The sequence below is a fragment of the Amaranthus tricolor genome, chromosome 4, assembly GCF_026212465.1.
Source record: "Amaranthus tricolor cultivar Red isolate AtriRed21 chromosome 4, ASM2621246v1, whole genome shotgun sequence".
Taxonomy (NCBI): domain Eukaryota; kingdom Viridiplantae; phylum Streptophyta; class Magnoliopsida; order Caryophyllales; family Amaranthaceae; genus Amaranthus; species Amaranthus tricolor.
Genome location: NC_080050.1, coordinates 585,550 through 603,008, shown reverse-complemented (window position 1 = coordinate 603,008; position 17,459 = coordinate 585,550). Strand labels below are relative to the sequence as shown.

General features: G+C 35.4%; 2 protein-coding genes across 3 annotated transcripts; one reads left to right on the top strand and one right to left on the bottom strand.

Moving 5' to 3' along the window:
• The first annotated feature begins 9,146 nt into the window (after nt 1-9,146).
• Nucleotides 9,147-11,487, top strand: LOC130811332 (uncharacterized). The gene is made up of 3 exons (XM_057677597.1): nt 9,147-9,529; nt 9,879-10,007; nt 10,948-11,487. The coding sequence occupies exons 1-3, from the start codon at nt 9,203-9,205 to the stop codon at nt 11,107-11,109; spliced, it is 618 nt and encodes a 205-aa protein (XP_057533580.1). The 5' UTR covers nt 9,147-9,202; the 3' UTR covers nt 11,110-11,487.
• A 79-nt stretch (nt 11,488-11,566) lies between these two features.
• LOC130811330 (uncharacterized) lies at nt 11,567-17,364 on the bottom strand. Of its 2 annotated transcripts, none has more exons than XM_057677595.1 (9): nt 17,150-17,364; nt 16,962-17,042; nt 13,679-13,768; nt 13,421-13,593; nt 12,580-12,649; nt 12,376-12,455; nt 12,210-12,272; nt 11,974-12,050; nt 11,567-11,847 (listed from the first exon to the last, which is right to left on the bottom strand). In XM_057677595.1, the coding sequence occupies exons 1-9, from the start codon at nt 17,225-17,227 to the stop codon at nt 11,747-11,749; spliced, it is 813 nt and encodes a 270-aa protein (XP_057533578.1). In that variant the 5' UTR covers nt 17,228-17,364; the 3' UTR covers nt 11,567-11,746. The 2 variants fall into 2 exon arrangements, with proteins under 2 accessions (XP_057533578.1, XP_057533579.1); XM_057677596.1 differs by having other exon boundaries at nt 16,952-17,042; nt 17,150-17,351.
• Nucleotides 17,365-17,459: the final 95 nt, after the last annotated feature.

The following is a 17,459-nucleotide window of genomic DNA, read 5'->3' as shown; positions in this document are numbered from 1 at the left end:
AACTACTAGACGCATTCATGATTTTTGGTTATAAATGTCTTAGATATCCGATGTTGATTTGCATGTGGAAAATAACATTTTATTATCTTAATGTGATTGACTAATTTTCATCTTTAGACTCTTTCCTGACGAAATTAAATATCAAAATATACACAATTTTACTCTGATAAAGATATTAAGTTTTTTTAATTAATATAAAGTAAGAGTAGTTTAAAATAAATATATGTTGTCCTAAGAAGATACAACCAAAGGAAAACAGCCGAAAATTTGGGAATATAATCAATCCGTTACATGATTAGTTTCGCAATAATTATATTGATAAAATGAGTAATAATACAAAACAAAGTATGTTTTGGTGAGTGATAATAAACTTTAACCAAATACTTAATTTATTTACTACAAGTCTTATTCTATGAGATTGTCTTATCATGAGATGAATTAATTAGTTAATTTTTTTGATTGATCACTTTAAAATTGTACTTCACTTTAAGGTTATAATTGGTCATTTTAAGATTGTAAATAATCACTCTAGAGTTATAAATAATCGCATTTAAACTGTATATGTACATTCAGTCATGTCCATAGAAACTCTGAGACTTGTCTCACTTGAAAATTTGTCAATTATTTATATGGATTTCTTACTTATGTTTTATCGTTTGCTATCAAGGATCAATCGAAAACAAATTCTTTGTTAGTTTTATTATTAATAAGGGTAGAATTGGTATATTCGACCATTACAAACCCTCTTTTAGGTGGAAGCCAATTAACGACAATTAGGATAGCATTGAAATGGGATTATTAAAAAAAAAAATCTCTTCATTGTAAGGAGATTATGAATTTGACACATTCTATGTGAAGCTTCGTATAACCCAGTCGGGTGGTTTGAGCTGCCAGACGTTGAACGCTCCGTTTGTTTGAATTGGAACAAGAGAACCAAAACGTCTTGGTTTGTGGCAGGAAGGTGCGTGAGGCTATCAATGGTCAATCCACACCACCTACTGGAGTCGGCCAGTCGGGGGAGGCTTGTCGCCGGTCTAATATCGACATCTTACTCTCTTCGATTCTACTCATTAGTCTCATTTATTTTTTGTCACTATTTACTTATCACTCTTTATTGTATTTTATTCTAATGTGTAAGTTGAAACATATTCATTTAAGATCTTGTTTGATTCATCTCAATACAAAATTATTATTATCAACTTTTTACAATTTTTAAGAATAATTAGAGATATTAAAGGTTAAAATATTACGTCGGCAAATGTAAAAAATTAAATGAGACTAATGGATTGAATAGGAGGTAGTATGTTTTAACTAGATTTTTTTTTATGTAACAAAATTTAGTAAAATTTAATAGTCAGAGACTCAGAGTAATAAAAATGAAAATGTTGAAAATTTTTGAGGGCCAGCTACAATATTAAATCGATAGACTTTTATCGTATGATTTTTCTATTTAAAAATATTAGAATTTTATTTTGCTTTTATATAAGAAAAAAATCAAAATAATTTAAATTATTGTCCATTAATTCAAAAAAAACCAACATGAGCATAACAATCCACTGAAATACCTACTTTTTCCCTTTTCACGGATTGTGTGCGAAAATTTGAAAAAAAAAAAATCATTTAATAAATTTATTTCAAAAACAAGCTTCGTGAAAACTTTATTCCCAAAATAAGTGTCCGCACATCCAAATCTAGACTTGGTGTAAAAACGTTGTTACTAACAGCGAAAACAAAAAAAATAAATAAAAATTAGTAAAGCCTCAGGTCACTGTTAGTAACAGCGACTTAAGGAGTTGACTGGTCAACTCCTTAAGTCGTTACTAACAACGACTTAAGGCTTTACTAATTTTTCTTTTACTTTTTTGTACGTATTAAACTAGCCGTTGTTAATTTGAAAAATAGTCGTTACGAAGTTGAAAATAACCGTTATAATTATGCTCTATAAATAACTCCATCATTTTCCTACTTCATTGTATCTAATCTACATCATTCTTGTTCTAGTGAATCAATTTTTGAAGGTAACATAAGGTATTATGTTAGTCTTATTCTCAATTTATAAATGTTAATATTAATTTTAAATGTTTACTTACGTTACTATATTATATGTGTTCTGTAGATGTCAAAAGAGCATTCTATTGAAGAGTTATGTGATTGTGGTTATGAAGTTGAGATTAATACAGATTGGAGTGACTTCAATCCTGGGCGTAAATTTGTTGCTTGTCCTTTCTACTTGGTTGAAGGATTAGGATGCACATACTTTAGATGGATTGATCCGGAGGGTACCAAATGGCAGAGACACCTAATAATACGGCTTGAAAAAGAAAAACAAGAGCTTAAAGATGAGGTTTTTAATCTCAAGAGACAAATAGATGATATGGCACATAGGAAAGAAAAGACCGAAAGGATTATGAGAAAATTTAAAACGCAATCTTAGTTAGCGACGGTGGTTTAACTTAACGAATGAATTATATAATTTGATATGTATTCGTTGAACATGAATGAAATTCTGATGAATTTTCGAGAGCATTTTCCATATTTGAATATGATTGTCTTTTTATTTTTGTTTTAATTCATACTGCATTCTTGGCGGAATGATTCATCGCCGAAAAGTCTGAGTACTGAGTACTTAACATCATTTCATTCATAATAAACGTGTGATAATATGATTAAAATATATACATCTACATATATATTACAAATTATACACAAAATTCCAAATGTTACAAATACTGAATATGTACAAATGTTCAATATATACAAAATGTCACTAATGTTCAATATATACAAACAATATTCTAATGCTAATCCTCCTCCTGTACCCTGTCTAACTGTGACGGTTTACGACGCCTCCTACGATAGTAAGAGGCCGTCGCATGACGCTCGGGGTAGGGGAGGTGATTGATACTGTGATGATGTGGTACCCTGTGAGGACCCGGCACCGTAGTCGGGGCACGTTAAGTCAACCTCCTCAAGATGAACGTCGGCATGATGAGGAGATGACTCGTACTCGTACATAGTGGTGTCGGGCATAGTCACTTCTGGAATGAAGTGTTGAAACTGCGTCCCTAGGAGTATGCCTTGGGCAATCTCCCGTACAGGCTCCTCTTGGGTGGAGCTGATGACAGTTGCAATGCCTTGTGCCTGCATAAAGACTTAAGTATTAATGAAATGTATAACGTGTAAGTTCTATGGATAATAATCAACGTTGAAGAATACTTACAAAGTGTGTCATCATCGGTGCTGCGAGAGCGTACTGGGCTGCCGCGATGATACCTCGTGGTGTCATCCATCGACGAGTAATGGAGAGGAACCACGACATGTAATCCGCCGAAGTAGGTGCGCTTACAGTCTCGATCGGCGCACCTTAGGCCAGCAGATCTAGCCTGTGCTCCCAACGAGCGATATGGCGCATGTTGATCTCGAGCCAGTTCTTAGGCTCCCGACCCTTGTGTGAGCTGTGATGGAGCTCCGCCTTTGTGTCACATGGCGGCGGGATGCCCTGTACCATCCCAAATTGGCGCAGTTCGCGCTCAGGGAGATGCACTTCGACTATGTCAAAGTAGATCAGAGGTACAAATGCTCTTCACGCCCCTGACATTATGCCTGAGTGCTGAGGCAATGTAGCGTATGCCTCAGCGTAGACCTGATCAAATACCGGGCCGGGCTGGGTGGAAAAAAACATCCCATTGATGCGGGTTGGGTCGAAGTGCGGGCCTAAAAGTTCCTGCCCAAACCCGTAATATGCGGGCATGCGGGCCTATGTTATATATTATTTATACATAATTAAAAACACAAATTACAAATAATTGAAATAAACAAATACAATTGTTACATATTATACATAATTTAAAACAAAAATTACAAATAATTGAAATAAACAAATACAATTGTTACATATTATACATAATGTAAAATAAATTCAAAATGCAAATCATGAACAAGCTCCTTTTCGGGCGGGGCCGGCCCGCGGGCCAAACGCCAATCTCAAACCCGTCCCAAAAAAATTCGGGCCACTTATTTTCTGCCCAAACCCGCCCATCGGGCCATATTTTGGTACCCAAACCCTCACTTTTTCGGGTCGGCGGGTCGGGCCGCCTATGATCAGGTCTACCTCAGCGGGGTAAGGGTCCCATCGAAACTAAATGTGAAAATGCGATTAATAAATTACGCAATGTGTAGTTACAAAACAAGTTGTAATGAAGTTTTTACCTGGTCAGCTCGAAGTAGATCGAATTGATCGCGGTAGAACCCCACGCTCGATCCTGTGTGGGTCCTTGTACGTCTTTCAAAGGACCACCGCGATCCATACGGCACATGTGGGGGTGAAAGAATTAGTGGCACAAATGCACCACGTCCTACACTCCTCATCGGTTGACCAATGAGAATGTGCTCCCACGCCCAAAGCTATGAATTACAGATATAAGTAAGTAAACGAAACACAAAAACATATAATAAAAGAAACATAGCGGTAACATGTAAAGTTAGTATTACCTGCAGAATAATCAGGGGCCCAGCGATCTCCTTCACGTTCTTCCGTGAAGTTTCACAAAGTCTCCTGTAGAGATACGCTAGGGCTGCGGAACCCCAGCTGTACCCGGAGATGACTTCCCATGGCGCATCAAGCAACGTCAAGTACAATAGTTGTACCCGGTTGCTAGTCTTGTCGGAGAACAAGACAACACCAATTAGATATAGGAGATACGCTAGGGCTTATCTCTCAACGGTAGCCTCATCAGCACCTTCAGGGAGGTGCGAGAAGTTCTGCGCAAGCCATGTTACGCGCAGACTACTCCCTTTGGCTACCTCTGCGGGGGGTCGCACTCCTAATAATCTATGGACTATGTCTTGCCAACTTTCGAGTTGGCGTTCAACGATGCACACGGCATGTCCCTCAATGGGAAGCCGTGTCAGCACAGCCGTGCACACGGTTTGATTTGAAGTCTCAGTTCGGTACTCAACGTTCCTATGAATATGATACAATCTAACAGCGTCCAACAAGGCATCCTTGTTATCAAACATCATACCCTTTGAAACTCTCCTTCATCGGTGTAGGTTGTATCACCATCCCAAGACCTCAAAGAGTTATCCTCAACGTGTTCATCTAAAGGGGGAACTAGTGCATAAGGTGTAGGAGCAATGATCGTTGGAATGTTGCCTAAGCTCATGTCATTAGCTAGAGCCTCCTCGTCAACACCCACATCTTCCTCAGAAGGAGCTTCTACGAATTCAATACTCTCACTATTAAAATCACCCAAGGCTCATTAGTCATTTGTATCTTCTAAGTTAAAAGTATCATCATTCGAAACTTGAATTTGTAGTTGATTGGGTTTATTAGAAGGATAAGAGGAAGATGGCATAAAGGAATTTTGGATTTCTTGGGTAGAGAAAGGGGTATGATAAGGAGCAGAAGAAGTTACATTCAAGATTGCATTCGTTTCTACAATATTGACATCTTGATTCCCTAAGGGTACCTCTTCTACATATAACTCTAAAGAAGGCGTAGAGGTAGACTTTGAGTACTCCCACATTGCATCTATAGCCTCTTCATCCTCAACCGGAAAAGCTAACAAATCTCCACTTATATTGTACTTAAAACTTACATTAACGGTACTTCTTGTAGTGTCAATGACAGTCTTAGAGCATATAAGATGTTTGAATTCATTCAAATCCGTGTTTGAGTTGCATGCAAACAGTTTACGTCTCCCCCCAACATACTTAACATTGTTACTACTTGATCGAATTGAACCATTCCAACAGCATACAACAGTCACACGAAATGAATCCATTTCTACAACAATACGTACAAAATCAACATCAACATCAAGTTCATAAATATATGACCACTATAGATGACATACATTTTAAAATCAACAACAAATTCATGAACAAACAACCTCATTATGAAGATCAAGGTAAATAACAACTACATTCGACATATTCATAGAGTTTAAGTGTAAATGACCACTATACATGACATACATTTTAAAATGAACAACAAATAAATAAATCTATAATAAAAACATACCTCAATAAGCTGTAGATCATCAAGAAGTAGTAAATTGCAAGTTTATGAACCTAGATTTATGTGAAAGTTGATTAAAAGTTTGTAAACTCTAATTTTTCAAAAATGAAAAAAACACAAAAAAAATAGTACCTTAGGTCAATGTAGGAAGATGACAGAACTAATTACTGGTACAAACTTGGAATTTGATGAGATTAGTTGAAGTATTGAAGTTGATTTAAATGGTGGAAAGAAGAGGGAGATCTCGTAAGTTTCGAAAATGTAATGAAGGAGCGAACTGAAATGAGGAAGAAGGAAACTGGAAAATATAATGCGTCTTAAGTCGCTGTTAGTAACAACGACTTAAAGAGTTGACCAGTCAACTCCTTAAGTCGCTGTTACTAACAGCGACCTGAGGCTTTACTAATTTTTTTTTTCGCTGTTAGTAATAGCGTTTTTACACCAAGCCTACGTTTGGATGTACGGATGCTTATTTTGGGAATAAAGTTTTCACGAAGCTTGTTTTTGGAATAAAGTTGTTAAATGATCTTATTTTTTTCAAATTTTCATTGTGTGCTAGATGCAAACGTCGTGCACCCTATCTTTGGAGTCTTGAGTGACGGCTGTTTCCATGAGACCTCCTCCATCCCAGCCCATTTACCTAAATTCATCCCACTAAAAATTTTTTTGGGAAATTCCACATGATAACTCTGAGGTTTTAGATTTTTCACGTGGTAATTAAAACTTTTAAAAAATCCACACGATAACTCTGAGATTTACCAAATTGATCCACCGTGATCTTTTTGCACATAAAAACGTTAGCAAATGTTAATTTCGAAGCTTTAAGGCTGTTGTACGCCTATTTATTCAACTCACCATTTCAAATGCTATCAGTTTCAACCATTTCTCCCTAAACATAAACCCTAACTCTACCATCTTTCATCCAAATCATATTTTTTTCCCCCAAAGCCAAAGATGGTAAACCTTAGGGTTACTGCGTGAATTTTTTAAAAGTTTTGGTTACCACGTGAAAAACCCAAAACTTTAGGGTTACCACATGCAATTTCCCAACTTTTTTTATAAAATAATTTTTTTGGGAATTGTCCTTTCAAAGCTTGAAGTGAGTATTTTACACCTTAAACCGAGATTTTAAACCTTAAAATGAACATTTAATTTTAACGGTTGGAAAAAGCTTAAAATGTCTAAAGCCTTAGAAATAAAGTTAAACTTTGGAGAATGAAGGTTACGGCTTGAGTTTATTACCTTATTTGGAGAAAGTAATTATTGTTCATCTAAGGTTTTAATATACGAAATGACGTGTCTAGCATTAAATAACTAATAAAAGTGAGTAGTTTTTTTTAGCAGTTTTTATATAATAAAAGTGAGTAGTTTATATACAAAAATTTGTGTTTTTGTCAATTTTATTGGCTTATTTAGCTCAATTTTAAAAACTATTTGAGGGTGAAACTATTTTTAATGAGAATTTGTAAATTAAAATTGGTATTCTCTATTTTCTTATCCTTTACAAACTCTAACCTTGATTTTAACATCCAAAGAGAATTAGATCTTATCTTCAAGACTTAAATTCGATTCTTAATCACGCGCGCCTGTCATGTGAAAAATTTGAATAAAATAAGTTTATTATTAAAAAATTCTCATAATGAGATTTGGGAAATTTTGATTCCCAAAATGTCTTCATGTCAAATCTAAGGTCGCATAATAGGCAACTGGTGAAAAAAGTCGAAACTCTTTTAAGGTCGCATAATAGGCAACTGGTGAAAAAAGTCGAAACTCTTTGTTTGCTATTACTAACAGTGAACAAAAGAAAGACAATGTCATAAAATTTGAAAGGACAAAAAATACTCCCTCCTATTCATCTTAAGAGTCTCATTTGACTTTTCACGAATTTTAATGAGAGTCAAAAGTGGGACCCTAAGGGTAGGAAAGAGAGTGGTATTATGAGTTTTTAATATAAGAGAGGAAAATTAGTATGGGTAATGGAGAGTATAATTGAAAAAAAGGATAAAGCTACTAAGGGCATAAAAGTCAAAAACCCATACCAAAAATAGAAATGGAACAATTAAGGTGACTTGACCATAAAAGAAAATTGGACACATAAGCTGAATAGAAGGGAGTATATAAAAAGGTCGCATAATAGGCAACTTTTAAAAATATTTCCCAAAATAAACACTTTTTTCCATAGCACAGTCATGTTTGTTTGCTGTTACCAACAACGAACAAAGTAATTTAGTCAAAAAAGTCAAGGTCTTTGTTTGCTGTTATTAACAGCGAGCAATTACAACGCTAAAATTTTAATTGCTATTTTTTTGGGGTCAAGGCTATTTTACAAGGCTAATTTATAGGCTTTTAATTATTAACTTTTGGTTATCAACTTTCTATAGTTGAATAAAATCACCTTTTATCCCATTATTATCAAATTTTCCAATTTTTTAGGAAATAAAATTGGAAAATTAATTTTAGGTTTTAATTAAAAAATACGTAGCAATCAAAATTTTCAAATTTTTAGGCTTTTAATTATTAAAAAGCTATGGTTATCAACTTTCTATAATTGAATAAAATCACTCTTAATCCATTATTATCAATTTTTCCAATTTTTTAGGAAATAAAATAGGAAAATTAATTTTAGGTTTTAACTAAAATAACTAGGCACCTTAAATCACCCCAAATTTTTAGGAAATGAAATAGGAAAGTTAATAATTAAAAGCCTACAAATTAGCCTTAACCCCAAAAAAATAGTATCAATTAAAATTTTAGGTTGTAATTGTTCCTTGTTATTTGTTAATAACAGCGAACAAAAAAGTTTGGTCAAATCTTTGTTCACTGTTAGTAACAGCGAATAAAGACCTTGACTTTTTTGACCAAGTTTTTTTGTTCATTGTTAGTAACAGCGAACAAACTCAAATCTGTGCAATGGAAAAAAAAGTGTCTACTTTGATAAATATTTTCAAAAGTTGTCTATTGCAACTTTTTTTTTATATTTTTTGTTTATTTGTTTCAAATAGATCTAAGGCTCAAATGTTTAATTTGAGAATTAAAATTTTTCTGAATTTTTTTTAAAGAAAATTTTATTCAATTTTAAAAAACCAAATGTTTAACATCATTTCTTAGTTTCCTTCCTATCAAAACAAAAACCTACAAATAATTCCAAATTTTCACCATTTGTACACCCGTTTAGAAACAATGACTAACCAAATCACTAACAGACTCTCTCTATTCATCTTCCTCACTATACTTGTCACTCATTACTCAATCATCCCATTTCCCAGATTCGCCAATGCCGGAAAAATTCACATCACAGATGATCTCGATGACATTATTGACGATGAAGAAGATGATGATTGGAAGAACTGGGGCAAGAAAAAACCAAACCCATCACACGAATTTGACTTAAATCCTTCCGATTTCGATAAAATGGAACCTGCCCAGATCCAAGCTGAGATGATGAAGCATCAAACTGGTCCTGTTTTCGGGTTTGTTAAGCTCAGATTAGGCGTCCAAAGAACCCCGGTATCTCATATTCTTTACTGTTTTCAATGTGTTCAATTGGGTTCCCGTAATTATATAAGATTATCCATCAATTAAGATTATATATTCAGAATTTATATGATTGGTTTATTGAAATTTGAAACCCCCATTTCCTAAAATGTTTTGTTCTTGATTGATCCTGCCTAATGGAGGAAACTTTTTTGGAATGGAAGTTTGAAATCTTTTTCAGGCAATCCTGAAACAGAGTAGTTTCGTTTTTTCTGTTGATGCTATTTTGTTCTTAGTTCATTTGTGCTTTTTATCTAATTATAGATTTTTAATACTCCAATAGTGATTATATATTTTGATTTTTTGAACTGAGGTTTAACAGGATGAGGTTTCAGTGACGGCCATGAAATGGAGTAAAGTTTCGAAAACGGGAGGTTTAGAGGTGAAGTTCATGGGGGTGGATCTTGGTACAGTCATGTTTACAATGGAAGCAGGCCAAGATAGAGATCAGGTACATGTTATATGCTATTCCATTTACTACTTACAATTAACTTTTTGAGATTTAATAGGATCTTTTCTTGATATGATGTTTAATTTGCACTTCATGTAAGACATTCTCATTAAATTATGTGCACTTCGTGAACTTGCTGATGATACTTGGTCAATGAAAAACAATGTCTTTGTTATCACTAACAAGCGTGACCGTGTCGTAAAGTTTTGGACCTGCGAAGCTAGGATCGAGTATTTTTGCATTATGAACTTGCGACCTTAAGGGATAGGATTTCGGATACTTATTCTCCATTCCCATAAATTTGACCTGTGCAATGTTTCTCCCTTATGTCTCAACTCCCATCCCGTCAAGGGTTTACATATAAAAAACAGATTTCACAAATTGTTGTATGAGAAGATCTTACCGAGAGACGCGCCTCATACGTGGGTTAAATAGTCCATCTCGACTCTTTGTTTGAGCTCGTCTCACCAAGAGACGGTCTCTCACAAGAGTAGCTCAACATGTTTTTGCCAAAATTGTCATGAAGGTGGCTTTGGGCCATGCCATGGGTCTGATGGCTAGTGTGCAGCTCTAGACCTTTTTACACTACCCTTGGCAACGATGGTCTGGGGACTGTCCAATCCATGGTCCACCAAGGGACTGGCTTTCATGCCCTGCCTCCAGAATTCTGGATAGTGCCTGCCACACGTAGACAATCGTGGTATGTTATGACTCCCAAGTTTTATTGGGAAGTTGTGAAACATCCCGAAACTTCAAACTCGTGCCAGTATGGCATTTTTCTAAACTCGGTTTTACATATCCTGCTGGTTGTATGGTGAATAGCTTGCCAAGGATAATATATTTTGCACTAGCAATGGCTACTGTAAGAGTTTTGTATATTCATCTTTCATGATAGAGATGTTGACTATACAGCCTTTGTGACACTTTCTTGATTTTCCAGCTCAAGGAGTTCATACTGGAGCAGCCAGATGCATATGAAGTCAAGATTGGGGACTATATTTACCGGAGACCTGGAGATCCTCCATTGGAAGAGGTTATTGAGAAGCTACAATCAGAGAAAGGTGATAGTCCTAATAGCGAGCATGAGAAGGATGAACTGTAGAGCAAAGTGTGATACATAGTCGCTTAGGCTCGACTCCTAATGAACACTCGTACGCACCTAACAACAGAAAATGTACTCCTAACTTGTAGTTTACCTAATGTATTATCAGACATTCCAGATGGACAAACTTTGCAATATCAATTACTATATTTCATTATTTCCTTTTTCCCATGAAAGTGCACATTTTGGTTTCTTTCTGAAGGCTGAAAGTAGAGTTCACTACTACTATGATGAAACATCAACGGAAAATTAGACATGGAAGCTAAGCTCCAAACAAAGATGTACAATCTTTTTGGAAAATTGGGGTAAGGTCAATATCCTACAAGCAAGGGCAGGGAAAATTGATTTTTTTTTATAGGTTGTGAGAATCGGGCCCCTAACACAAGTGAGAATCTCTAACTACAAGGTCAATCCATGATTCTCATAGACAAAGTTAAAAACATTGAAACCAGATATGAAATTGGAATAAGGAGTATATTATAATAAAGAAATTGGCATTTTGCAGATTTGAACTGTAGTACAAATAAGTATTTCTACAGAATGATCATGGATTTCGTGTTTCATGTGAAGAAATAATGTGCAAAAATTGCGCTGAACAAGACAACACATGTAGCTATATTCAACTTAATTTGTGGATCTATTTTAGCTTCTTACTGAAATCTGACAGCTCAAGCATGTGGATTCTTGGAATACTTGCTGCTTCTTCCCTTTCTTTCTGGGTATTATACCCCCAGTCACCTAGTTAAATATTCATATTTAAGAAATAAATATATGCAAGGGGTTTAATTAAGCAAAACAAAATATATCATATAATTAATATCCACACATCTGAGATATGAGAAGCTCGAAGAATGACTGGTTTACCTAGATACAAGTTCCAGCCGTCCAATTCTGGCTCTTTTATGACATTTTTAAGAGTAGCAAGTCGATCCTCCACAAAGCTGTATATAAAAGGTCACGATGTCAGCTGAGACCTAACCAGTGATGTTGCTTATAGTGTTCTGACAAACGCAGTTCATAAAAAGCTTGTTTCCTAGGATCACAGTATTAGTGATCCGCATCTTAGCATGTTAAAACAAAAAACATGATAAAGATCTTACTGTAGAGAAAGCCCCTGATGTTCTGGTTGTTTCTGAAGCATCTTAAGCACCTCCACCTTTGGACTGAAATTTCAACTTATTGTGAGAAAGATATAGTAGAAATTCTCGTAATTTACAGTCTCTTTGTCAAGTAAGAATAAATGAAATTTAGACAGCATATACTCACCCAGTCCCAAGTCCATAAATTCTTTCAGGTGTTATAGTTACACCAGCAAGTTCTCGCAGCAGTGCATCTGCAAATCGGCTCTGATCAGAAACAATAAATCACATAGACAAGTAAGCAGATCATAACAGAAAGAAATTAGTCAAAAGATCGAGAATATTGCCACTTTACAATTCCTTTTTGTTTCTCAACAGGGATCTAAGGTACCTGTTTTGTAGTAACAATGTATATCTTGGAGGTAGTAAATCTCAGAGCATCTGAAACCCCAGGATACAGTCTGCAAGAACATATGGAATCAGTAAATATTATGGATTGCAAGTGGCAATATCAGGGTTTTATTATGACTGAATGTATGGGACACATACTATCAAGTTGAAAATCCACCTAACCTCAAGGGAGATTCCATATGTGAGTCATTTTGAAGCGAAAAAAAAGATTATGAATTTATGACGTGAGAGATTATTACAAAGATCCAAGATTTTGTTATCAGTTTACCATTGTCTAAGCTTCCTGTTTTTTCCACTGTAAGTATATTTAGTGTTGTATCTGCTGATAAGATAAATGCATTGCAAAATCATTTATCATCATCTGCATCTCCATTCCCAGGTAAAAACAATGCATTGTATTTGCTAGAAGGTCAATTTATGAAGCACTTATGGAAGCAATGAAAATTTCGTTCAATCAATGCGCAGACAAACTTAGAGATAATGCAGTCTGTATAACCATCAACTTCAGTCCATCTGCAGATCCTATACTAAACAGTCATTTCTCTTTTTTGGAGGGAGGGTCAATAAGGGCTACACGCTACCTAAAATATGGTAGGAAAAGCATTCATATAGGCAGTAGGCTATTTGGACGATACTTGCAGAGAAAAATCTAAAACTCACCAATTTCTAGATGGTTTCTTTTTCTTCCTTAATTGGCGGGGGCAGGGGATGAGAGTTGAAAAGGAATTGGAACGTTTCATTATTGTGAAGATGTGTTTGAGCTATTCAAAAAGCACTGCATTACTTTCATGGATCCAAATCATAGTGAAAACAGAACTCACCTATTAGCACCAATCCATGTAGCCAGGTCCTTCTCAATCCATTCATCTCTGATCTTCCCAAACAGTTCTATTAGCTCATCTTTGTTATCCTTCTCATCCCATGCTTCCATAATAACTGGTTTTAGTTTGGACCAGTTTTCAAGTATGCCTTCAATGGTTAGCCCCTCTGCAACCTTGTCCATGTGGCATAACATAATCATGATCAATTATACAAACAATAGCATAATTAGTTAAACAATAAATGACCATCAGACTCACTGAAGATTTACGGAGGGAAGGGATTCTGATCTCCAACAGCAACCTCACAAGCAACAGATTTTCATATCCTGTTTCAACCACAGGTCGCACCTGCAACAAAAACACCGAACTTTATACTACTTCTACCTGAGAAGCAACTGCCCAATCCAGACATCAACTCAAAAAAAGAAAGCTACAAGCTATTATACTGTCTTAGACTCTAACGGCCCGTTTGGTTAGTAGTACTAAATGGTGGTAATGACAATGATTTATAGTGTAAAATTTCATCAAAAGTTTCATATCATTCCCATGGTAATGAAACTTTGATCACAGAAAATTTTTTTTGTTTACAAATTCCATTACCACTTAATACCACCTCTCCCAATGGTAATGCATTGGAATGAATTTTATGAAGAAAATGAGATGACTGAAGTTGGACAAGCATAGCCATCAAGGTAGTAAAGAGATTTTTCAACCAAAATTACACTAGTTTTTCATTCCCATTACTATCGTTTATTACCACCTACCAAACGGGCCGTAAGTTCATACCAAACCAAAAGAGTTACAAACACCAGAAAATTGTCCTTTGTCAATAGGAGACTTTGGGACTGACGGACATATTTCTGCATAACTGTAGTCAAATAAGACCAAAAGATAATAACACAAATCCTAATCATTTGTACAGATGTAAATAAATGGGTAATAATAACTAATTAATTTGAAGTCCAGGACTCCGGTCCAAACACAACTAGTAAAATGGATGATTATAAAAGAACAAAAAACCAGTTTAATTTGATAGAGATCTACATAGGCAATGCATGGAAAGATGGACACAAGTCAGTGATAACCAAAACGAAATTTGTGGGGAAGAAAGAAAAGGTTCATAAATGAGGTAGCTCAGGATTGGTGGGGAGACGGTGTTACTTATCAAATTCAGTTGCAAGAGTAGAAGACAGGGAAGAGGGAGAAATAATAATCTAGGCAGGGTACAAGAAACCAATACCCCCTGTTACAGGATGACATTACCTTCCTTAACTACTTCGAAGGTTAATAGGTGATCCACCATAATAATTCCTACAAAGGACACCACATCCAAACACTGTCCCTCTAAGCATTGAAAGAGTAGGTTACTAGAAAAGTTTTGCGCACTATAGGTTGTAAGTAAGAAACTTTAGGATGAGGATGAGTTCTATGGAATTTGAGATTTGAAAGGATATCAGGAAAACCCCCAGTCTAATACATCCAATATTTTCAGCGCTGGTGAGTATAAGCAGAGCTATGTATGTAACTGTACTCTAGCTGCTTCTATTATCATAAGCATTGGTAGTTGTTCTATGTTAAGTGACTAAAACATACATGGGTAATAAGTTCAAGATGCATGAAACTAAACCAGGTTTCTTACAGGCTAAAAAGACCTAATGGAAAAAGAAGAGCAAATATTAAAAGAGCTCGAAATGAATTTCATTATAATAAATATGGTTGTGTGTCGCATTTCAGCATCAAATCGGATAGCTTAATATGAAGTATTTGGTCAGAAGTAGTCTCTTCTACGAAATGTTCCCATGTAATTTTTAAAGAGGTGAAATGTATTTTTCCACTTGACATAGCTTCTTCAGAAATGAAAAAGATTTTCCTTATGGAAGGAAGGAATGCCCGATTTCCTCCCCAGCCCCATCCTTCACCTTCCATCTCTTATGTTTTCTATCCCCTTCCATCATTCTCCTTTCTTACTTGCTTTGATATATGTTATTACAAGTGCCAATCACATGACATCTAATACAAGTGGAGCTAAATCCTTTTGGTGCTCGAGTAAGGGGCTACATGTTTCAGTGAGCAAATGTGTAGGCTGACTGGGAAAAGTTGTTTGGGTGAGCAATAATATCGCTCTGGAAAGAATTTGAGGAGATCTAAGGCAATAACTGGCGAGGTGCCCCGTGCACATGCTCAAGCCAGTAAGCAACTGCAAGCAAAATGTTTTTTTATCTTGAAGTGATCAAATACAACTGTTTTAGAAGAGCCACAACTCTTTGGGAAGAGCATGAAAAGGAGCTTCCAACAAAGTCTTGCTCAAAAAGGGTAAGGGGTGCTCGGACAAGCATATGTCTCGCTAGACCTTGTTTTTGTGAAACCATGCGTTCTGGTTTTTGGGTAAGTCAAGTAATGATTCCTTTGAGACTTTGTGGCCTTTGAGAATGGTGTTAACGACTGGATTCGAAGAGTGGTGAAACTAGAGAAGCTTGTTGATATTCATCAACTTCCAATAGAAGCTCTAATATTTAGAGTGAGAAGGTAGCACTACCATTGAGGGGGAGAAAATTGTTGAAATAACTCTTGTTGTGGGCTTGTTGAAACTATCAAAACACTTGTGAGGGAGTGCAAACGCAAAAGAGCTTTAGAAAGCTAAGACTGTTGGTACTTCATGTATATGAGAAAATGCCATTAAAAGCTTTTGCAGTTGAGTGGAAAACACAGAGTGATTGTTAGTATTTATGTGTTAATTTCTAAGTGTGTATATTATTTATTGAAATACAGTCAATGATTGAAGTGGTATCCTAAAGATACCAAAAAATAACTTGTCTTCCTCTTATTTTTCTGTTTTTGTCATATGCTCAAGAACACATAACCATGACTTGTTCTTTGTTGTTTTTCCTCTTAAATTCTCTACCTTAGTGTCCCCAATTTCAAACAATATCTAGTAGAAATCCAATTGAAATTTGAAAACTGAAATTTCAATTTTTCGTTATAGTGCAAGGATTCTAGCCACTACACCAACTAGGAAAGAGACACTTTAGTGACAGGGCAACGCCATATAGTTATTCTGTGAAACTGGATTATAACTCGGGATGAATGTGGGTACATACTACAAAAGCAATAGTGTCAATAATACGACATACTGAATTTGAATATTCATCAATTGGGTTTGTAAAATTAGCAATCTCATATGTAAGTTCAGAGCCTCAAACGCTACAAGATCAAGCTCCAAGCACCACCTAGACAATATCTTATATCCTTCTTAGTATTCCTAGACAAATTTCTAATATCTTTTCTATGGAATCACACTATTAGATTTTCAATCAAAAATCTTATTTTCACATGTCTTGTGTCATTTTCAATAAGGCAAATAGGAACATTTTACGAAGGTCAGCATATCCTCAAATTCAAATACAGAACCATGTAAATAAACACTAAGTAGAAGAAATAGTCTTCAATCAATTCAAGCTGACCATACAGAATAATTAAATAAAGGGATAATGAAAACAAATAAGTGGTATATAGAAAGAGAGAAACAATTACACAATCATACAATATGCATTTGGTCAACAATCCAGTCTTCCATGGAAGAATCAACGCCATTGAATAGACCTGGCCATCGAAATTTGGCGGCCTGATTAAACAACAATCAAAAATTGGGTAAATTTCCAGAAAAAATTGAATTGTATCGAAAATCGAATAAAATCGGAACATTTATGAATTGAAAAGGAAGTAATTAACCTTGACAGCAGAAAGAGAACTCTCGCCACAACTATCGCAGATAATACCATCGAAATCTAGGGCGTACAAATCCCCCATTTTTGATTCTACCTTGCTGTTCGTTCCGTGTAAATATGAAATGTTAAAATTATGAACCACCCTACTCCTATTTTCACAACCGCCACTTACCGCGAAAGTTGACTACTGGACTGTAGACGATCATTGGGGAAGTAGCACAATTTTAGCCTTTTTCTACCAACCAAAAACCTCCACGTGTTCGTTTACTTTTTTAAAAAAAAAAAGTAATAATAATAATAATGAAAATTCCACA

What these genes read in the sequence shown, in the direction of transcription:
- LOC130811330 (XM_057677595.1), bottom strand. Translation starts at nt 17,227, where the DNA reads ATGGGGGATTTGTACGCCCTAGATTTCGATGGTATTATCTGCGATAGT. An exon ending in GTTCTCTTTCTGCTGTCAAG is followed by an intron (nt 17,043 to 17,149) that starts GTTAATTACTTC and finishes TTGTTTAATCAG; the next exon opens with GCCGCCAAATTTCGATGGCC. An exon ending in ACATTGTTACTACAAAACAG is followed by an intron (nt 12,456 to 12,579) that starts GTACCTTAGATC and finishes GTTTCTGATCAG; the next exon opens with AGCCGATTTGCAGATGCACT.
- LOC130811332 (XM_057677597.1), top strand. Translation starts at nt 9,203, where the DNA reads ATGACTAACCAAATCACTAACAGACTCTCTCTATTCATCTTCCTCACT. An exon ending in TAGGCGTCCAAAGAACCCCG is followed by an intron (nt 9,530 to 9,878) that starts GTATCTCATATT and finishes GAGGTTTAACAG; the next exon opens with GATGAGGTTTCAGTGACGGC. An exon ending in CAGGCCAAGATAGAGATCAG is followed by an intron (nt 10,008 to 10,947) that starts GTACATGTTATA and finishes TTGATTTTCCAG; the next exon opens with CTCAAGGAGTTCATACTGGA.